This window comes from Achroia grisella, unplaced genomic scaffold (assembly GCF_030625045.1).
Source record: "Achroia grisella isolate CSIRO2021 unplaced genomic scaffold, CSIRO_AGI_Agris_v1 utg794, whole genome shotgun sequence".
Taxonomy (NCBI): domain Eukaryota; kingdom Metazoa; phylum Arthropoda; class Insecta; order Lepidoptera; family Pyralidae; genus Achroia; species Achroia grisella.
The window spans coordinates 1,860,693-1,884,680 of record NW_026713026.1 but is presented as its reverse complement, the minus strand read 5'-3'; the positions used below and the strand labels follow the sequence as shown (position 1 = coordinate 1,884,680).

The following is a 23,988-nucleotide window of genomic DNA, read 5'->3' as shown; positions in this document are numbered from 1 at the left end:
TAAACTACCCTTTCATTTATTATTATACATTAATAGATACAATTCATATTTTCAATCCGTTCATTAGAGACGCGTGATGCTTTACAACGTGCTATTTATTATTCAACGTGTTTGAAATTGAAAAATTTTATGACCGAATTGAAAAATCTTATTTCTCACATAGGCACCGGCATTTTCCATATTTTATTGTTAATTACGTACATTATTTTTCAAATATGTTTTTAGTGAACAATAATTTGAGGTAGACATTATTTGACCCCTAGATTTATTTCAATTAAAGTGCCCAGGGTGATCACCCGGTCCCAACGTGTAAATTTACTTTGTTGCGGAGTGACCCACCGGTGAGCATCGGTCTTTAACGTGTTAAGTGCCATTACTGGTAAATCTTGTACATGTGGTAAATATAATGTATTTTTTGTTTTTTTTTCTAGACTATTCTAGCAAATCAGCTCATAGACCACCAGTAAGCGTTTTTTTTTCTAGACTATTGGAATGGCAAATTAGGTGATGGACCACCAGTAATCTTCGCCTATATACATAATCAGCACAAAGGACATCACGTTATCATGTGACGTCTGTGATAACTCATGCGTTACCATTCCAGAGTACTAGGATATCATGACTCTAAGTCATCATGTAATTTTACTGCCAAACTCACCCTACAACTGTATCACAACATACAAAGCAAGCTGAGCAGCGGCTAAAATAGTTAAGACTGATATGTAAATAACTCGGGACGTACCACACAGCGCCATCTAGTTCATTAGGTAGTGAATTAAACAGAATCTTGTACTATGTGTACTAAAGAATTGATTCCTTTTAGAAATACATATGTGGATAGAGGAATAATTCTGAATTTTATTTTTAAAATATGGCAAATGGAATTCTCTGTTTAAAGGTGACATATGGAAGACGGTGAGTTATCATAAGGGCGGTGAGAATTCTTCTGAAAGTAGTATTAATTACTCTGTGATTGATGAGTCTCAAGATAAAACGATTTTTCCCCTTTTGGCTGTTGGCTGCCTGTTGTGGCTATCGCCTTGACTCGGATTCATTGTGGGTTATCGGACAGTCCGGCAGAAATATTAATTAAAAAAATATATAAATTAATACACACAAGCATTTTTTTCGTGTCAGCCAAATACAAACTCTAGACCAGAGGTTCTCAAACTTTTTTGTGTCGTAGACCACTTGCCATATTTTTCGGTTTTGCGTAGACCCCCATTCTTGCCTGGTATTGATTTTTTGTAAATTTCTAACTGTAATCAATTTTAGTGTTAAAAACATAAAGTAAAAACAAGATGACCGCTGGCGTAGACTCCTTGCAGTTTGTCATAGACTCCTGGGAGTCGATATAGACCACTTTAAGAATCACTGCTCTAGACCTTTCGTTGTCCGTGTGGTATATCACTAGGCTACTGCTATCTCCCGCAAGATTATATACTCTATTGTAACAAAATTAAAAAATTACAAACGCTGTGTATTCTCCATTTACGCAGTCCCTTATGAATAATATTTAAAACCCATTTTTTATGCTAATGTAACTCTTTGTTTCTGCATCTGCGTCTCTATAAGTTTCTGCTCTGGAGACAGATTCTCGCCTCTGAATCTTTTGTATCTGTGGAAAAGAATAAATAAATAAATATTCCTAGTCAACTCGTATGTAGGAGCAAACTAAGCTAAGAATGAAATACCCGTAGTACAACTACCAGTATTTTAAAAGAAATAAATATATACTGAAACTAGCTGTCCCGGCAAACATTGTTTTGCCTTAAAATAAAAAAAAATTAGAGGTGGACTACCCCTAACATTTAGGGGGATGAAAAATAGATGTTGGCCGATTCTCAGACCTCAGAGAATCGGTCAAGTCGTTTCGGAGGAGTATGGGAACGAAAACCGTGACACGAGAATTTTATATATAAGATATATATTTTACTAATACACGTGGTGTATGTTTGTAATGGGCATAAATGGACGGTAGAGAAACTATATTAATACAAAAATTTACGTCCATAAGCTGCTAAAATGCTGTACATTAAATATATATTTTTTTTATTTGAATGGAATATCAATGGGTTGTTCTAACACATTATTGTTTACTCACATCATATCGTAGAATAATCTCTGCTCTTTGGATAGCGAGGGCTTCGTTTCTTGTAAGGCACTTTGTATATCCTCATTTAAGACGACCACAGACTCCATACTCTTGTCATCTGTGTTGGTCTGTAAATATTGCGAATGTTTTATTTATTTATAATAGGAAAACCAGGGTTATACTAATATATGTAGGTTAACACAATTTAGATAATAAATGTTTGTATACTGTAATGGATAATCAGAAATGTATTTATTATTATAAATTTGTATTTAAATTTAAAACTACAACTCAAACTAAGCCACTGACTAGCTTTCACAAATAGCAATATAATTAGTTTAAATTTCACATCACTACATACAAAGATTTTGACGACCTCGGTGGTCTAGCGGTCTAGCACACCGCATACGTCCGATGGTCGCGGATTCGATTTCTCGCACGGCACAAACATTTGTATTCATGAGTATAATTGTTTGTATAGGTCTGGGTGTTTTCTATGTATATTACGTATGTATTTACGAAAAAAAAGTTGTCTAGTACCCATAACACAAGCTTTAGCTAGCTTAACTTGGGTCTAGATGGCGCTGTGTGAATTGTCCTGAGAAAGAAAGACAACAAACATCGAGATTATAAAGTCTTTGGAAAAGAATGTTGTTCTTTACGGTAACCATAACTAATGAGTTTCTATAATTATATATTTATTTATATGGTTTATATAATTATTATTTACCAATTCCTTTTCTAGTCTAGTCAACTGCGCCGTGACTAATAAAGACTTGAGGTCAGCCGGCGAGTAGCCGTCCGTGTTATCAGCCAGATCCCGTAGGTTCACTTCCTTGTCTACTGCAACACTCTTCGTCAGGATTTTGAGGACTTCGTAGCGGCCGTCCTGTGAAAATAAATAGTTTATAGTAACGTGAGGTACGGGATCCCACAAAACCCACAAATTTGTAAATCAAGCAGCGGATTCGAATCTAAAATATTGTGTGTACCTGGTCGGGCAGAGCGCAGTAGAGGTGCGTGTAGTGTGTACCTGGTCGGGCAGCGCGCAGTAGAGGTGCGTGTAGTGTGTACCTGGTCGGGCAGCGCGCAGTAGAGGTGCGTGTAGTGTGTACCTGGTCGGGCAGCGCGCAGTAGAGGTGCGTGTAGTGTGTACCTGGTCGGGCAGCGCGCAGTAGAGGTGCGTGTAGTGTGTACCTGGTCGGGCAGCGCGCAGTAGAGGTGCGTGTAGTGTGTACCTGGTCGGGCAGCGCGCAGTAGTGGTGTGTGTACCTGGTCGGGCAGCGCGCAGTAGAGGTGCGTGTACCTGGTCGGGCAGCGCGCAGTAGAGTAGTGTGTACCAGCGCGCAGTAGAGGTGCGTGTAGTGTGTGTACCTGGTCGGGCAGCGCGCAGTAGAGGTGCGTGTAGTGTGTACCTGGTCGGGCAGCGCGCAGTAGAGGTGCGTGTAGTGTGTACCTGGTCGGGCAGCGCGCAGTAGAGGTGCGTGTAGTGTGTACCTGGTCGGGCAGCGCGCAGTAGAGGTGCGTGTGCAGGCGGCCGGGCCGCAGCAGCGCGGGGTCGAGCAGGTCGGGCCGCGAGGAGGCGGCGACCACTGCTCCGCGCGCGCCTCCCTCGGCGCCGTCCAGTCTGGCCAGCAGCTGCGTCACCACGCGGTCCGTGACGCCGGTCGAGTCGTGTCCGCGCCTGCACAAACACGCGCTACACTCGTCCGGCTCGAAGGACCACGGCAGTCACCGGCCAATCGTATCGTTGTATATTGTCATATACCACCGAGAAGATATTGAGGAGAGCGCATCATCAGGTCATCGAGATCCATTTAGGGAAACAAATTATCTAAATTGTTACGATCTCTTAGACTAGCTAGAAGATCAAACTTGGTGCACCACAATAACCGAATAAGAAAAGTCAATATTGTAATAAGGAGGTTCCTAGTAAATAGTCCCAATATCTTGTATTATATAAAGATGGATCACCACGGACGCGTAAGTCATCAAACCAACAAAATATGAATTATAAGACAAATATTATAAATTACTCAATATGCACACATAACAATAAAAGTAATCATGGCATGCACTTTACAAAAGCTAGTACTTACAATATATCCACTTACTTGGGCGCGAGACTGTCGAACTCGTCGAAGAACAGTATTGACGGCCTCTTCATATCTGCCCTGCAAATATATAAACTATTTAAATAATATTCACTCATATACAAAACTTCAAAGGTAACTATGTATATACATAAAATTTGTCAAAGGTTTGCAACAAATCTCCTCCGAAACGGCTTGCGGCATTCTTATGAAATTTTGTGTGTATTCAGTAGGTCTGATAGGACATTAAATATTTCTCATACCTCTACGAAATAAGGGTGTACCAAACCGAAAAAAAAATCATTTTTGAACAAATTAATTTGTTTCTTTTTTTATGATTCGGCATAAAAAATACATACATTGCAGTATGTATTTATTAATGCCGACTTACTCCCATCTACCATCAACCTAATTTTTACTAGCGATATTCACTTATATAGCAAAACAACGTATGCCGGGTTAGTTAATATTATATTAATATAAAAACAAGCACTGACTTGTCGAATATATCCCGGACGGCCTTCTCGCTCTGCCCTATGTACTTGGAGAGCAGCTCGGGCCCCTTGACGGTGAGCATGGTGAAGCCGGCGAGCCGCGCCAGGCACGACCCGATGTGAGACTTGCCGGAGCCCGGCGGACCGTACAGCAGTATGCCGCTAGATGCGCGCGGGAACAGCGCCGGGTACTGAGAAATAAAATAGATATATTCTTTGTTCAAATAAACTCAATACAAGCAATTTTGAATAGTCATATTTTTTATTCGACCACTCATTCAGAACGCAGCTCATCACAAGAAGAATGAGCAAGAAACTTGTGTGTTATTATAAATGTAAATTTATAGAAATAATTGCACAAAAACAAGTAAGAGGCATGCGATAATCAACATAGAAACCGCTCAGCACTCATTCCTAGTGCAATCAGTTAATATTGTCAGCGCAATGAATTTAAGCTATTTTCTATAGAAACAACTTTTAGAGAAAAAGTGAATCAGACATTAGACATCTGCCGGACGTAGATAACCGATTGTTTATATTTGTTTTACTACCCCTAAATAAATCAAAGACCAAAGATTATGTTAATAACTTCATATGTTTAGGGCAACTTATTGCATGAAATGATTAAACATAACAAGAAATTGAAAGGATAATCACAAATACCTGGAAATGATATTGGTCCTTGAAGGATATAATGGGACATAATCATTTAGTTATAGTAATTTACAAACCATGATAGGCCAGAATATGCACTCTGTTAGCTGTTGCTTGACGTCATCCAATCCGCCAACTGGACCCCATATATCAAAACCCTTTGCCTTCTCCTCATCCTTGTTTGTGTCTTCAATGATACGAGGTTTTGGATCATCTGGTCGCGCTTCTGTAATATAAAAAATATTAATTTTACCTTTAGTAGTCATTTACGACTTTTATTCTGCATGTGGTATCAAAAGATTTGTCAAAGTACCAATCATATTTACATCATCATTTCACAGCGCAAGTCTCTCGGATGAATCTTGTCGGATATATAAATTGTTTAGCACACTGCTTTACTTCCAATGGTCGCAGGTTCACTTCCTCACACGGTGCAAATATTTGTATTAATGAGTCTAATTGTTTGTATCGGTCTAGTTGTTTTTTATTTATATTATGTAAGTATTAACAAAGAAAACCTAAATATTTATATCAATTGACTAGTCTAGTACCCATAACACAAGCTCTGCTTACCGTGGGACTAGATGGAGCTGTATAATAATAGATAACCTGTTATTTATTATATATATATATATTATTAGTATGCTTTATTTTCACAGCTTTTGCTGGTTATTTACGCATATTATTAATTATTATTATTGGTATGAGTGATTTTCATATATATATATTGTGTATGTATTTATATAAAAAAATATATATTTAAGTTTTAGGTATTTAAATCAGTTATTACAATCACTGCTCAGCTTGTGACTAGATGGCGCTATATGAATTATCGGGGGCTATATATTAACATAGTTTTTAATGTTTCCATTCCTAATTTTAAATCTCAACTTCCATTTATTACGGTTTCTTTAATTTACTATCTGTTTACCGCGGCCCTGACCACGGGAACGCATTATTTCCCATGTAAATGGAAATTTAAGGAAATCCTTTCAGGATATATTCCTTAAAAAAGAGTGAATAGTAGTTTCTATGAGGGTATATCCTTCACATTCGTTTTGCGTTTTCATAAAGTACCACTACATTTTTTTTATTATTACTTACTTTTCTTTTTGACCGCCTTAAATATTCTTTTATTGAGATAGTCTGTAATATCTCGGACTGTGCTGCCGGCGGTCTCCATAGACAATTTTATGAAGTCGTCCTCCTCCACTTGAAATTCTTCCCTTATTTTGTCGTTAATGAGATGCTTGAACAGCTCTGTTCGTTCTTCCTGTTTATAATCAATTGCAAATTGTAATAAATATATTTAATCAACGAATTAAAATATCCTTATTCAGGTAGGCCTATTACAGACACATGTAACAAGTGCATTCCACGATCTATGCGATAATATAATATCCTCAACGTAATATCCAGTAAAAATTTAAAACTAATTTGGCTCGTTGTCAACTCTGAATGATGCAGTACGCGCATTACACAGATAAGTACTAATACTATTACACATGTTTCCCCTTTTACAGATCATTAAGCTGTAAGTTGTAGTTAATTTATTTTTAATTTTTATATATAATGAAAAAATGTAGAGGACTTGTTTTGTGCAGGTTTTTTTCTCTACAATTTTTATTTAAAACATTTTATAATATTTCGTACCGTTATCGAGTTATTTTGAAAAAAAGCGTCTTTCAACCCTTTTTTACTTTTCCATTTCATTCCCGTCAACTTAAATCAAAATTTCTTTTTGAATTTTAATTTAATTAGATAGTATAGCCAAAAAACACTATTCTAAATTCTAATCTTACATGAGACAATAAACAAAACGAAATAAATCTGTGGCAGGCAATGCCTCATTATGATGCATCGATTTAATTTGCAGTTTCCCGTTCAGTGACTTATTATTATATACTGCTAGTGTATTATTATATTGTAATTATTATATAAAAAAAAACATCTATTCAAAAGATCAATACACAAGTTTCTTGCTCATTCTTCTTGTGATGAATCTGCATTCCGAATGAATGGTAGAATCAATATATGACTATTCAAAAGTGCTTGTAATGAGTTTATTTGAATAAAGATTATTTCTATTTCTATTTCTTATATATGTAGAAACGCAAGTTTCTTGCTTGTTCTTCTTGTGACGAGTCTGGGTTCCGAATGAGCGGTAGAATAATAAAATATGACTGTTCGAAAGTGTTTTTTAAATTTATTTGAATAAAAATTATTTCTATTTCATATATAGTGCATATTCACCTGCTCAAGCTCCGGTATATTGAAATGCGACGTAAACAATGGTTTGCCACTGAACTGGCTCAATATCGGGTGTAGCACCTTCATACTGACCGCGGTCATGAGCACACACACTCCTGAACACGTTTGCAGTAAATGCTTTATTACTACTGCTAATCTACAACAATATATGTATAAAGCTGATTAATAAATACAATATTCCAAACAGAAAACTATTGTACATCATCATCATCATCATCATCGTAGCCCGGAAGACGTCCACTGCTGGACATAGGCGTCCCCCAAAGATCTCCACGACGATCAGTCCTGCGCTGCTCACATCCAATGCCTTCCAGGGATCTGGACCAGACCGTCGGTCCACTCTGCTGGAGGCCTACCCACGCTGCGTCTTCCGGTCCATGGTCGCCACTCGAGGACTTTACTGCCCCAACGGCCATCTGTCCTACGAGCTATGTGCCCTGCCCATTGCCACTTCAGAGTCGCAATTCTTCGGGCTGTGTCGGTCACTCTGGTTCTTCTGCGGATCATTTCTGATTCGATCACGCAGAGTAACTCCGAGCATTGTATTGTACATATCTTACTAATAACCTAAAAACGCGATAGTTTGTACTCAATAGATGGATGTTTGTTACTCTTTAACGCAAAAACTACTGAACGGATTTCGATGAAACGTTACAGTAATATAGTTTATATATCAGAATAACATATAGGCTACTAGCAGACCAGGCCACGCGTTATTATGGCTAAGGTTCTTTAATAAAATAATATTGCGATTATAAATTGAGACGTAAGCTATCCTATCTTTCAAGTTGTATCAATTTGGACATAATGTGCAAATTAAATTTGTAATTAGTTTACTGGTTTAGGAGTCCATCGCGGACAAACAACGTGACATATAATTTGTATATATAAATATAACTTTAAAACATATTATTTAAATTGGGCGACATATATGTAATGATAAATACATGTTGTACATCATACAAGTGTGATGCAGGCGAAGTTGCGTGGGTCACCTAGTTATTTTATATATTTATAACAGTGTTAGTGGTCTTGCGGTATAACACATCGCCCTACTTCCACTACACTTAACTACTATTTGATATATTATTTAATCTTTGCTTGTTTGTAATTGGTAACAAAGCTATAACGGGATAAGCTTTACATAGTATAATATGTAGTCGCTTTCGCTGTCTGTTTGCTTAGATCTTTTAAACTACGCTACGCATAAATAATGCAGTTTTAAACAGTAGATAGAGTGATTCAAGAGTTTTATATATATGTATAATATATGTACACCCATGCGAAGGCAGGGCGGGTAGCTAGTGTATTTATAAAAGGATACATTTGTAGATACATATATTTAATATAAAAAATATATATATAACGCTGGAGTGGTTAAATGTATGAGTTGGTATTTATTATGAACTAGCTGTGCCCGCGACTTCGTCCGCGTGGAAATTATCTTTATTTTACTAAAATAAAAGTAGACTAAGTTACTCCTTACTACATCAATAATCCTGTCAATAAAAGTCCCGTCTAAATCAGGCCAGCCATTTCAGAGATTAGCCGGAACAGACAGACAAAAATTATAAAAAATGTTATATTGGTGTATATACCGTATTTATATTCATATGCACATAGTAAAAAACGGTTATTTCAATATTACAAACAGACACTCCAATTTTATTTATATGTGTCTAGACGACGGAAAGTTTAGCTACGGAAACATTGATAAAAATTCCATTTCGCTTTCAATTTACATGTGGAATTGCAAATTTAAACAAATGTATAATGTAAAATTCCGTAATACCTTTGATAATAAGCGATATCCTGCGGCGATGCACCTTCCATGTTGGGGGGCACCAGTGAATCGACATCGTCGCATATAAGTACGGCCGGGCTTCTCTCCTGACACATGAGAATTGCTTTGCTGAGCACCTCCGGAATATCCTTCCGACCCTTCAAGGGTCTACAGTGTAGAATATGAGACCAAACTGTCAGCTCTTTTTGGACTATATGGCAGAGACTTGACTTGCCTGACCCACTTAAACCTGTCAAATAAGAAATTTCATGCTAAGTAATTATATATAACTAGCTACTCGCCCCGGCTTCGCCCGAGTGTACATGTATTATACAAATAAACCTTCATCTTGAATCACTCTATCTATTAAAAAACCGCTTGCATAGTTTTAAAGATTTAAGCATTCATAGGGACATGATTTATTTTAACTTCATTTCCCATATAATAGCAGTTTATATTACAAATAATAGTATATTTAGTTTTGTCTCTTTATATATGGATCTGTATTGGTAATAGCCTCTTTCAACATGCTCCATAATTTCCTATTTATGCCCACACTCAGTTTTTTTCCTACTATATATTTAAGGCCACAGACCATCTTTTCCTCTATCTCTCTACCCACCTTTTGCCTCTCAGTCCTAACCATTTTGTTAATTGGTGAGTCCACCTTTTATCCCTGTACCTAACTATGAGTAATTATACATAGTAAATATATTACAGCTACTAAACGTAATTTAATATGTGAAATAGTAACAATATATGGAATTAAACATTATATAAACTATGCCTATATAAAGCTGCTTGTATTATAACATGTGTTTATGTTAGTAAGATCATAAGCATAGTACAGACAATATTTTGTACTTTGTTGATTTGTTGTTTTGCCTTGAAAGATTTAAACTTTTATTATATGTAACATAAGTTCAAAATATTGTCCGTTCTATGCTCACAATCTTTCTAAGAGTTTGTGTTATATATAGCAATGAATTAACAGTGTATGCAGCATTTTAATATATATAAATCTATTTCTATTTCTATTTCTATCATTTAATGATGACATGCTATTCATAGTGTGTCAATAGTAAATTGAAATAAAATACTGACCTGTTACTAAAACATTGCTCTTCATTTCTGATACACCTTTAAAAGTAGCCTCTCTATGGATTTCAAAGTAAACATGTGACACAATTTTCATTACCAAAGTCTCCACTGATTTCATTGTTCTACAGTAATTCTTGTAATCATATTCAATTTTGGAAGTGGAAGGTTTGGGAAGCACTAACTCAGACTCACTCAAGCACTTTACAGCTAAGGTGCAATGCCTGAAGGAATCATTATTCAACATTGTATATTTCAATCTCTCAGGCTTCAATTTAAACTGTAAGAATCCATAACTGATCTGCATGTTTTGTTTGATCATGTCGTGATTGATTAAAAACTTTTTACCCGAGTGTGTGGTATGTATAACACAGTCTTTAAACTTTTCTATAATATCAATTTCAGTCTGAGTTTCATCTGAATATGTTACGATATCTATATGATCTGGTTGATCAACATTATCTCCGATTATAGTAAATATAATCCTGGTGCCATTTTTTATATTAATAATTGCATTAAGTGATTTTGGTATAAGCACAGTTGGTATTTTTTTATTGTAGACCTCATGACATAGGCTTCTGAATACGATGCTGTTTATTAGAATTATTTCCACACACAAATCATTAATCTGATTGTTATCATTCTCACCACCATCATCATCATCATCCTCTTTTATTAGAAACGGTATATTCTTCATGGTTGCTAACACTGCAGAGTACTTCTTATATTTATCATTTAAGAGATCTTCATGCATGAACACCGTGTATGGGTGTATAAGGTTCTTTTTGCCATCACTGTCAATAGGAACAGCTCTAAGTACTAATCTTTCTGGTACATTCAGATACTGGCGAAGCATACCCTCGTGCACAAGACCTATATTTTTAAACTCGATATATTTCTCTTCAGGCACATCTATTGAGGTATTCGGTAACATACCTGAGAAGCTGTTAAAAGCATCTACTTTAACTATAATCCTACTATGAGTAACAAGTAAGCCGGTTTGCTTTGGTGTAAATACAATAGGTAAAGATGCAGATATCCATACAACTGCCTTTTGATTTACAGCCACAATTCTTAATTGATCTAAAATCCTCAATTGCAAAAGTTCTACATTGTGTTCCTGGAAATAAATGGAAAGTTTAAACCTATTTGATAGTACCTCTGATGTCTCGTATAATTTTTTATCTTGTGTTTACAATATTTCATCGTTTTTTCTTAATAAAATAAATCATATGCAGTAAACAGTTACTTGATGCTAATATGTCCAGTAGCACTATTATTGACAACTGTTTATTAACCAGTTTATGGGATGGGACCCCAATTTATGGGCATGCAAATTTTAATTATGTTATTATATTCATTCACTAAACAACATTAAATAACTAGTCTTTGTTATGTTTTGCTAACTTTAATAACTTAAGTATTTATATATATTTACCAAGATTTCCTGGTCATCAGGACTGTCAGTGTCTATGTACAGTTCATCAAGCACTTTAACATCTCCGTATGGTGATGCAAACACATCACACCCCTCTGCCACATCCACCAGTCTACTAAACACCGGGTTGAAGGCTATACATCCTTCTGGTATTGTACTGTTAAACACCACCCATACCAATAATTGTTTACCTTTCGATATCACCTGTACACATTGTGTCTGTAAAATTAAAAAATATAAAAATAAATAAGTTACCATGGACAATTAATACAATGCCATCTAGTCCCCATGGTAAGCAGAGTGTTATGGGTACGAGACAACTGATATGAATTCTAAGTGTTTATTTGTAAATACATATATAATATACAATATTATACAACACTCAGACCGATACAAACAATTATACTTCTGAATACAAATGCTTGCACTGTGCGATAAATCGAACCTGCAACCATCGCAAAAGCACTGTGCTGGAACTGCTACATCACATAGGCCGTCTATTACTGTAGTATTAATGTGTTAAAAATTGTTGAAGTATTTTCTGACTTTATGAGTTATTGCACAAACAATAAATAAAAAAAATACTTGTCTTTATAATATTTATTATATTTTAAAATATACAAGTCTGGTTAATGCCGTACGGTAATCTAGCATCCAATATTAAATTAATATGTCTACTTTAAAATTTATTAAAATTATTTTGTATATAGTATTGGGCAAAGAAAAAAATAATATTTATATTATATTTATTGTCATTAATATGAGAATATTCTAAGCTTGCATGCTATAGAAATCAATTTAAGGTTAAAACCTTGGTTTGATAATATTATTTGTATGAGGTCAGAAAACAAAGATATTGACAACACAACCTAAGCTCAAAAATTCATGGATAAACCGCACTTTTCTGATATAAATTAGGAACAATACGTTGTATAGTTTCATAATAATTCCAAATATTTACCTGTTCATTATTTGTACTGTACTTTGGACTGATATAAGCGAAACATGATTTTTCATGAGTATAGATCACTTTAAATCTTACACCTCCCAACATTTTTATTAGCTAAGATAATGGTGTATTAATTATTATAATAACACCGTATTACATGTTCAAATGTTAAGTAAATACACGGGAAAAAAGAAGAGTGATTATTTCATTTTATCATTATCAATAGTTGGAGACAAAAATAAAATAAAGAAATCTGATAATACACAAGTGACAATGACAGTCCTTGTCATTTGACATGACATATAATATTCCATTTTCGTTTAATGAAAAAAACTAATAAGTAATTTTAAAAGAAACCTTTCCATTATTTTAAATTGCAAACATAAATAATTCTCATGTAATTTCATAATATTTAATTAATAATATAATTGATTAAGATTAATAAGATAAGCTTTTTAATTAAATGAAACAAATGATTTATGCTTAGCTTGGAATTGAGAACATTTCGTTTTTCTACACGTTAAAAAAAATAGGTCATGTTTGGTTATACAGGAATTCGAATAATACCGGTGTACTGAATAAATAAAATAATATTAAATATATATTCATAATTCGATATACATATTACATTAATTTACAAAGTTGCAATTAAAAATATATCCCTACTTCTTTTCGTTTCTTGCATAGAATGAAATGTCAAAAGCATACACGAGCCCTCATTGGTTGTTGAGATAGCCAATAGAATAGTAAAGTAATCAAGCCAACGGTTTTTTAAAAACGTTTTGTGTGTCTGTCCGGTTTTAGTATATTTTATTTTAAATGTATTGAAAATTTAAAGATTTTTAGATAAAATCGGGCTGTGCAACTCAAGTAGACAAACTATAATCGCAATACGGCATTCGCCGTGTAATAAATGTGAGTAATATTTGATTAATCAAAACGACAATTGACGCTGTACAAACATTCGCTTGTTTTGCCTCCATTTTTAGACGTTAGACGTGACATTTTCAAAACTATTATTTTCTACTATATTTCAGCTGAATTAATTATTTAATATTGTGTATATTAAATAGTGACAACCGCCACGTTTAAATAGTTAAGGTTAACGTTGTTTGTTGCAGTAGACAGATAATGGCGCCAACCAGATTGGCAACGAAGCCCATCGGCGTCAATGATAACTTCTTGAGCCATGGTATCACAACTAGAAGCAAGCAGTTGGCTTCTCTTAAGACACACAAAGATAATTTGAAAGTGCCTAATAAAAGAAAAGCGGATAGTCCGTTGAAGGATGCGATGGCGAAGAGGGCGGCGTTCGGAGACATCACGAATGCATACAACAAGTCTTCAGGAGTCAACGACAAAATCATGCCGATGAAGAAGGTGACAGTGGAAAGCAAAATGCTCCCAGTACTAAAGGTTAATAACCTCCATAAGTATGGTATTTTAGTTATAAATGCAAATGAGGGTACCCATTTAATACTAATTCTTAATTCATAGCTGTTCGTGTTATATTACATAAAACTTTTATTTATAATTGTGGAAATATAAATAATAAAGTCTTATTTCACTATCTTATTCAGCTGATTGTGTTAGAAACAGCTGTGGTAATCGCAAATGTAAAAAAATATAAGGTTAATATTTTGTGTGAGTAATACAATTTATGGCTTATATTATTATACAAGGTTTATAGATTATATAGGACATATCCTTAATATACTTCCTGAGTCATGTATGGCATAAAATATACATATTCACAGTTACAAAAAGAAGAAATATATATTTTTAATATTCTTAAATAATACCACTGTGTGTGAAAACCATATTATATTTATTAAAAAATAATATATTCAAATAAACTTAATTTAAACACTTTGGTATAGTCATAATTATCCTTCTTTGAATGTACCACTCGTTCCAAAAGCTGTCTCATCACAAGATGAATGAGCAAGAAACTTGTGTGTGGCTCTTTTAAATAGTCGTTGTAATTTTACATTTTTAAGTCTAAACATGTTAATATAAAAACAGTCTATTAGTAATACCACTTAGAAATATTTTTTTTTCACTGAGTTCTATTATTTTAGAGTATCAAACCACCAACTACTATATTGAATGGGAAACCTTCAAAAACCAAGCAACTGCAAAGGGTGGCCACAAATGCATTGGAATCCGTACAAAAACACTTTGCCAAAGACCCTCCTAAGCCCACAGCGACTAGAGCCCAAAATGGCATACTCAAGAACATTGAAAGAAAAGAGAAATCCATTGGTAAAGAGAATCAGAATAACAGCCAAAACTCAATGAAATCTGGACGAAGTGATATTTCTGAACCTTCACTTTATATGACTGCATTGGAAAATATGTTAGTATTTTTATTTACTTTACCTATACTTGAACTAGACTACAAAGTATACCTAGACTCATTTTAATATAATGGAATGGTGCACCTACCAGTCCTAAGGGTATGGAGGGTGATAAGATGAGGTGCATGAATGTCATCTGGGCAGGTCAGTTAGCCCACTGTGACAAATTCACCAGTAATTTATCAGAATGCTTTCTAGAGGAAGTCATATGGCGGTCAACCTGACTTGGTACATTGCTAAGTGGGGTCATCAGTCCTTCTTTGTCGGTTCCTCAAGACTGAGGGTCGTGACCACCAGGAATGCTCTTTCCAACCAATACTCTCCAGGCGTTTCTATCCTGTGCTAAATGGACCGCCGACTGTATATTTTGTTTGACTGCTTCTCATACAGGATCAGTCCAATGTGCAGGTGCTCTACCTCTGCCCCTTCTACCGTCCACGTGGCCCAACATTATATTTCAGTCATCAGTCCACATTACTAATAATCCATAACCACCTTCACCCCTCCCCCCCATAGTCTAATTAAAAAGTTGTCTGTGTGGGTGCCTCAGTCTTACTTTTAGCTGCCAAGCAAAGCAAGTTTTATAACCTATATTGCATGAGCAGTGACATTCCAGGCTTATCCTGGAATCTCACTGCTCATGCAATATAGTCCTCTGAATGGTATTTATGATATCAAGGATGTCACATGATATTGTTGCATGCTGTTCATGTATATAGGCAATGGGTATTTGTTACATTTACCATCAGGTAGGTGGTCAGCATTTTTGTCAGCTATAGTATTTTAAATGTTTCTAAATGTACTGGGTATATAAACACTGCTTGCTGCACTAACTATGTAAGATTGAAAAAAAAATGTAGTTGCAGGCACACAACTCAAATTTATGTAAATAACTAGCTGTCCCGGCCTGTTTTGCCTTAAAATAAAAAAAAATTAGGGGTGGACTACCCCTAACATTTAGGGGGATGACAAATAGATGTTGGCCGATTCTCAGACCTACTCAATACGCTCACAAAATTTCATGAGAATCGGTCAAGCCTTTTCAGAGGAGTATGGGAACGAAAACTGTGACACAAGAATTTTATATATAAGATAATATACATAATTTCTGTGTTGAAGTATAAAACATTAGTTTAAAAAAGTATTCAAGAACTAAGCACTTGATCTATACTTTTATAATCCTGTAAATCTTAATATTATAAACGTGGAAGTTGATGAGTATGAATGTTTGTTAGTCTTTCATACAAAAACTACTGAACGGATTTTGATGAAAGTTTACAGTAATAACACAGGTTATATTTTATATTGAAATTTAGCGCGGCTGAAACCGTAGGCCAAAACTAGTACATTTTTATAATCCTGTAAATTCTAAATAACTTATGCATTACTTTTAGAAGTCCATCTGAAACTACAAAAGAAGAATATAAGACAATCAGCGACAAGCTAGATAAAGTAAACTTGGATGACACCAACAACAAATCCTTGGATGAAGAAACTGAGACCCCACACAAGCCGCCTGCGGGTGTTGTAGATTTTGACCTAGAGAACTGGAACGATCCATTCCAAGTGTCTCATTATGCTATGGACATTTTCAACTATTTGAAGAGTAGAGAGGTAAGATTTCTAATTATTATTTATTGAATTATAATTTTTATTCAGATCTCAACGTTTTTAGTTCTGAGTAAACATTTCTAAAAGTATAACATCAGTTAAAGTAATTTCTGAAATTTTTATATTTTCTGCTTGCTTCCAAGCAAAATCTTTTCCATCCTAATTACATTTGTAATTATTAGTATTTAAAGGATAGGACCAACAATTATTCAGAATGAATTGCTTATTCTCAATATGATTTGAATATGAAATGTAATGTAATGTGTATGTAATGATAATCAGTACTGTTTTAAATACTGTTTTACTTTGTCTCTGAAGGAAGCTTTACAACTTCTTTTTAGATTTATGCTATATGTATTTTTTAGTACTAATACATTTTATAGAATAGAAATATAATATATTGTCACACAAGCTAATACCAAATATTGTGGGAAGGGAGATTATTAGTAATGGGGACTAGAACCCCATTGCTAGCAATGTACCATGTTGGTTCCCCCTGGAAACCAGGTGATTTCGTCACTATGAGCTAACTAAATTGACCTCATGCTCATCCTATCGTCGTTCACTGGTGCCGCGCCAGCAAATACCTTTAGTGCAAGCGGGTACAACATTCCCCTGTCATCCATTTAAAAAAAAAAGCGTATATTCGGGATGGCTTCTAGGGCCGGGTGGGTCCCCATATTTTCTGTTATGGTTAAAACATTTCTGGTTGGCATTTTTGTTTAATTTGCGAATATCTCTCTCACAAGTATTTGTATATTGTTTGATAATTCCAATTGTCCTAATTGTTATACAAAACTATTGCCTTAGCGCCTGTTCCCCATTGATGACTATCTACTGAGAATGGAAGGAATCACGTCTTGGATGCGCGCACTGCTTGTTGACTGGATGGTTGAAGTTCAGGAGAGCTTCGAGCTAAATCACGAGACATTATACCTGGCCGTGAAGCTAGTGGACCTTTTCCTGGCTCGATCATCGAAAACTCTTCCAATACAGAGCCAACTGACAAAGGAGGAGCTGCAACTACTTGGAGCGTCGGCACTTTTTATAGCTTCCAAGTTTGATGTAAGTGCTTCTAATCTCCTCCTATAATAATAATAGTAAAATAATCCTTGACAATTCACAGCATCATGTAGTCCCAAATTAAGCAAAGCTTATGTTGTGGGTGTTAAACAACTGATGCAGATACTGTATACTTTTTTTTAAATATAGGTATACATAATATGCATAGCAAATACACAGACTGTTCAAACAATGATACTTGTGAATACAAATGTTTGTATTTTGCGAGCAATCAAACCCCACTATCATTGAATGTAAGGTGGTGTGCTAAACCGCAAGATCATCGAAGCAATAATATGCCTTAACAACTCTTATCCTAAGGATGACCTGGAAAAGGTGAGCAATTGTGCCATGGAAGTTGTTAGGTCCTGGTCTAATAATATTTAGCTTGTCCCATCTAGGTGTTTTCCGATTATATCATGTGTGTATTAAAAAAATATCTTTGTATTTATATTAGTTGTCTAGTACCCATAACGCAAGATTTGCTTAACTTGAGACTGGAAAGCGCTGTGTGAATTGCCCTGATATATAATGACTAACTGACCTGCGCAACTTCGTCCTCCTTCGCGTTTCATTTCCCACATTTTGCAATATTTTTTATTGCAGCTCCGCTGCTATTGGTCGTGGCGTAATGTTATAGAGCTTAAAGCTAAATTATGGATGTAATTAACCAGCGTAAACCGTTAGCGCAGCCGGGTGCAGCATTCCATTATCATCATCCATAAAAAAATTATTGAAACGAATTTTCCAATTCGAACCAGTAGAGATTAAAATGTTCAAACAAACATACGAACTTTTCAAAATTATAATATTAGTGCAGATTATTATATTATTTATGTTGCTATACACAGGAGCGCATCCCTCCTCTAGTGGACGACTTCTTATACATCTGCGATGGGGCGTACACACTAAGCCAGCTGCTCACAATGGAGATGAACATACTGCGAGTGGTGGACTTCGACCTCGGCATACCACTCTCTTACCGGTTCCTCAGAAGATACGCCAGGGTAAGATTTATCAGTTAACTCAGTCACATTTCAATATTGTGATTGACTAAGCATTGTAAACTTGACAGACATGTTCTAGATAAGTACACTAAATTCCATAATTTATTATCCACTAGCTACTCGCCCCGGCTTCGCCTTCCTCTTGAATCACTCTATTAAAAAAACCACGTCAAAATCTTTTGCGTAATTTTAAAGATTTAAGCATACATAGGGACGGACAGACAGCGACAGCGACTTTGTTTTATACTATGTAGTGATAGTCATATCCCACACCACACACTGGATAAAATAAAATATAAAATTCGTGAAATTGTACTTAAAGTTAAAGCTATACAGTGGATTTTGGAAGTTTGTAATTTTTCACATGTTTTATCTAACAAAACAGTCGAAGTTGATAAAACCAGATAGGTATAATTAAAATGATATTAAATGAAATGAATATGTAATTAAGAGAACATTATAGTGGTAATTTGATCATACTGTTAAATGTTAATATGTTAAGTTACAAGAGGAACTATTTATAATCAATTGTTTACCATATCTCAATGTTTCTAAGTTTCTATATGTTTACTCCTTCTAAGGCTTTTGGATTATTAGAAAAATCAGTCATCCAGTCAGGTTAACAATTATGTTAAAAAGCCAGTCTAAATAAATATATTTCAGGAATTTTCTCTACTTGAAATTCACTTTTGATGGCTACTTATACTTTAAAATTAGTTAATCTTCATCTTTAAATCCAAAAAATAGCATTTAATTTACTGCACCGTTTTCTTTATCCTCTACTCTACTCTCTATACTCCTCTGGTAACCGACATTATTTATTAAGGGGTTTTCATATTAAGTATCTATGTTAATTTGCTTTGCTCTGAGATTTGACTGACCTTTTCTTTTTATTAATTTTCATATTTCAATCTGTTGTTAGGGGGCTTTTATATTAAACCTGTTTATTAATTATCCTGTATTAAGTTACAACAGACAGATATTTATATTATATCTGCATCTTTTCAATCAGTGTGCCCGTGTATCGATGCCGACACTGACACTGGCGAGGTTCGTGCTGGAGCAATGTCTGCTCGAGTACAGCCTCCTGGAGCACTCGGACAGCAAGATGGCAGCGGCCGCCCTATACCTCGCGCTCAGGATGAAGTCTATTGGACATTGGACACCGACGCTGCAGTATTATACAGGTAAGATACAGCATGCTTATAATACCATAGAGATTTACTACCCCAAAATAGGCCTTAAAAATCATCATAATTAGTGGTTATCAAAAACTTTGTGTGACAATATAAAGTTCCTAAGATATATGGAAATAGCAGAAACATGTTTTAATACCACCAAAGAGTATCGGCATATAGTGGTTTACTATCATGAAATAGACATTAAAAACTTTCTGTGCTAATTTAAACGTTCTACTTATTTTACGGTTACATAAATTTTATTAATCCAAAACGCTTAGGTTCGCCTCCTTTAACGTTGAATTTAAAAATATTCCTAGCAAAAAGTGGAAGTTACGTTCACCGAGGCTTGGACAGTTTATATTGAGTCTGCCTGCAACTAGGAACAGTCGGTAGAAGTCATAATAATTATGAAGAATATATTTTATATCCTATATTTTATTTTCATCTTAAATAGTTATACATATATATTTTTTATTAAACTAAATGACAAATAAAATTACGGCCTGCCAGGTAGCGAAAGACACGTCGTCACTAGACCCCGCGCCGTGGTATTCTCACGCTTTACCATTACGAACGATGAATATGTAATACTTCTACTGTATCATGTATTTTCATTGCCATACTCCACTCTTCATCTGGAACCCATCTTACAATCTGCTTAGCGCCAGTGATAGATGAGACAGGGCCTCCGTAAATTAATCTGCTGTACTGTGTCTACCTTGGTAATTATGATTACCATTAAATATTTTCAGGTTACACCGTAAAGGACATTCTACCAATAGCCCTAGCACAAAATTCTGTTTTACACAAGAAGCCAAAATCAGCTATCAGCACAGTAAGGAATAAGTACTCTCACACAATCTTCTTTGAAGTAGCCAAAGTACCTCTCATCGGAGACTCGGTGTTGACCAGCTGAAACGAGCCAAGTGGCACTTTACACACTGTAAAAAACATATTAAGGTGGGTCCAATTCTTTTAATATATTGTATTGTGTTTTTGATTGCCTATAATGTGTAAATTTACACGCACACTTTCTTAGAGACTTGAGAGATTACATTGAATCGAATTTTTATATTTCATGAACAAATCGGCACAATGTAGGCAGTCAAAGTTTAGATGTAAATGTCGCGGAACGTGTGCGCGTTGTCAATTTTCTGTTAATGTTATTAAAAATTCTAACTATGTATTGTATAGACACGTCTGCCCATGTTTTTGTTAGAAAACATTTTTTTCAACGATCAATATTGACTTTGTAGCATTGTTTAACGGAGTTTTCTTGATAATTGTATTTTACAATATGAGTTTTGTATCGCCCTGTCTAGTGAATGTTACGATGGCGATATATTGTAAGGTGCCACTTTAGGCTATTTATTTTGTAAGTTAATGTTTAACATTACAATAGACAAGCGTGTCGCGCGTCGTACACCATCGTGGTTATACGACCATATCACTGCCCGTAATTTAGTAGCAAATCTAGGTAGTGACAAATCTAGATCAATTAGGAAAGCTTAGTTTTTACAATTTATACTGTAAAGCGGCGTTTGCAAGAAGGCGATTGTTGAAGGTCTGAATTATATGTATAATTTTCGGCTTTTATGATTTATTATACATTTTTTCTTTATCTAAAAAGACTGAAATTGCACGTGACTAAGGAAAACTTTGAGTAATCCCAAGTTTTATCGTTACAAAATGTGCCATAAACGTTTGTATGTATGGCAGATCACTGATACCACCAGATTAGACTAAGAGGCAACTCTTTTTGTATGGAGTACTAACCTAGCGAAACTAAGTTTCCATAAAACTCCACTTTTGTTTGAAACTGTATGCTTAGAAACCAAAATCTCATTATGTAATGTCACACACCTTCACAGTTCAATAGAAACCTACCAAAAATTATAGCCAATTCACATTCCAATATTGTATATGCGCCTTGCTTAATTATATGATTAGAATATATTGTCTTCCTATAGGAAATGTAGGCGTGATATCACTGCGCTTTATTGCTATGGTAGCGGAAGTACATGTTTATAATTTTGTGTCTTTTATTTATATGTAAATTCTATGTAAAAACCGGATGCATTCAGTCAATGAATGACTGCAAGCAATATTATTGATTAAAAATAATTCGCGATTTCACAAGTCTAGCACTAGATTTACAGTTATGAATTCTTATCTGTCCTATGCTTCGTAATCAATTTCCGTATGTTTTTATACACGTTATAAATATGTAGTCTATTCGGCGTGCTTTGCTAAATCTCTTTTAATTTTAATTATTATTATTATTAATGGATTTTGTAATGTTTTAATAATTAATTTACATAGTAATTATTGTGAGATTATTTGCATCGATGTCTTATGTTTTGTAATTTATCACATTTTAAAGAGTACAAAATATTGGAATGTTATTAATAATGTTGTTCATTAATGCTAAGTTTTAGATTAATTACACTTTTAAAACTGTTTTTTCTTGATAGCGTTTGTCATTTAATTATACAAAGTTAATGTAAAACTCTTGACATGTAAATAAAAGTGATTTTGGTTTGGTAACTGACGTACTTTTTATTGTACCTGCGCGGAAATTGGGGCCGTGTCAACTGTGCACTCAAATGGTTCGACCACATTGAGAGTACAATGGACATGCTTCTGGATTTGATTCCTGGTCTGGTTATTTAAGGATGGACTTTTTAAATATCTGAGTTCTTGAAATCAGAGAAGTTTCATTGCTAAATAATCGGTGTTATGTTATGAATGCAAAAATACGACTTACCTGAAAAAAAATCCTTTAGCTATTTGTACTGCCTTTCCCTTTGAGATAAACTGAACTAGTAGATTTTAGTGAATGTTATAAGACTAATGAATATGTAGTCGTTGGAAGCGGCTCTATCTGCTCATTTTTCAACTACTCATAGAAGAGTATCTGTCCTTATGATACAATCTATAATAAATCCGTCAAACCGTTTCGTGGTGAAAAGGTAACAAACAGCCAGACTTTCATATTCAAATATTATGGATGTGGTACACCTTAACACCATCAGCCTACTGCTAGACATAGGGGTTATCCGTAAAGTTGGGTTCAACGCGTTGTAAATTGCAAATAATGAAACCAATACAAATTTATACTGTGATTTAATCACTTTAAACAAAATGGTATTTCCTGAAGTCGGGAATCAAACGACTTCAAAATTATACATAAAAAATGTTACAAAACATACCTACTCCACTGTATAGGTATATATATAGGCATAATGAGATAATTTGGACACAATAATAGTTGGTATTCATCTATAGGTTTAAAATAGCTAACTCAAGTTTTAAGATTTTTTTTTCTATCTTTTGCATTGTGTACCGCTAGTAGCCTTTACACCTTAACCGGACGAATATAGCCGGCTCTAAATTCGCGGCAAGACTTAAAGACCAGCTCCTACCTGGCAGCTATGATAAGGGAACCGCCAAAAAAATATCCTTAACTTGAGTGAACTATTCAATCTTCTCTGTTCCTACTCTAATTACTTTGTAAGTGACAATTGTAATAAAACATTTTACAGAACTCATTCTGTAGTGTATTTGAGGTAATCCAACAAACCATTATACATACGGAGATTATGTATTAGCATAATAATAAAAAGAGAATGACAACATGGCCTATTAATATTTAATATCTTATATATGACTGATATGATATATGACCCTATAAATATGATAGTGTAATAACTGCCTTATCATTTGATTACATGTAATTTGCAAAAGTACATAAATTCATGCAGATATTAAATATTAACGTTAACAACTTTAATAAACAATACAAGTAGGTAGATGTCGACCAAGGAGCAAATATAAACGTTGCTTAGTTGGTTCTGCTAATTATATTTATTGCATTTCAATTAATAAAAAT

At 34.7% G+C, this 23,988-nt stretch overlaps 2 protein-coding genes across 4 annotated transcripts; one reads left to right on the top strand and one right to left on the bottom strand.

The window, feature by feature from the left end:
• Window positions 1-1,043: 1,043 nt before the first annotated feature.
• On the bottom strand, window positions 1,044-13,100 carry LOC131851618 (uncharacterized). Of its 2 annotated transcripts, XM_059202135.1 has the most exons (13): window positions 12,888-13,100; window positions 11,927-12,145; window positions 10,495-11,608; window positions 9,400-9,640; window positions 7,590-7,743; window positions 6,441-6,609; window positions 5,414-5,562; window positions 4,686-4,873; window positions 4,210-4,269; window positions 3,593-3,779; window positions 2,826-2,984; window positions 2,105-2,223; window positions 1,044-1,618 (listed from the first exon to the last, which is right to left on the bottom strand). In XM_059202135.1, the coding sequence occupies exons 1-13, from the start codon at window positions 12,978-12,980 to the stop codon at window positions 1,531-1,533; spliced, it is 2,940 nt and encodes a 979-aa protein (XP_059058118.1). In that variant the 5' UTR covers window positions 12,981-13,100; the 3' UTR covers window positions 1,044-1,530. The 2 variants fall into 2 exon arrangements, with proteins under 2 accessions (XP_059058118.1, XP_059058119.1); XM_059202136.1 differs by lacking the exons at window positions 1,044-1,618; window positions 2,105-2,223; window positions 2,826-2,984 and having other exon boundaries at window positions 3,692-3,779; window positions 4,195-4,269.
• Window positions 13,101-13,615: 515 nt separating this feature from the next.
• LOC131851610 (G2/mitotic-specific cyclin-B3) lies at window positions 13,616-22,824 on the top strand. 2 transcript variants are annotated; one of them, XM_059202127.1, is made up of 8 exons: window positions 13,616-13,790; window positions 14,000-14,291; window positions 14,957-15,234; window positions 16,630-16,849; window positions 17,657-17,911; window positions 18,760-18,915; window positions 19,928-20,102; window positions 20,849-22,824. In XM_059202127.1, the coding sequence occupies exons 2-8, from the start codon at window positions 14,007-14,009 to the stop codon at window positions 21,010-21,012; spliced, it is 1,533 nt and encodes a 510-aa protein (XP_059058110.1). In that variant the 5' UTR covers window positions 13,616-13,790; window positions 14,000-14,006; the 3' UTR covers window positions 21,013-22,824. The 2 variants fall into 2 exon arrangements, with proteins under 2 accessions (XP_059058110.1, XP_059058109.1); XM_059202126.1 differs by having other exon boundaries at window positions 13,997-14,291; window positions 20,849-22,822.
• The last annotated feature ends 1,164 nt before the right edge of the window (window positions 22,825-23,988 follow it).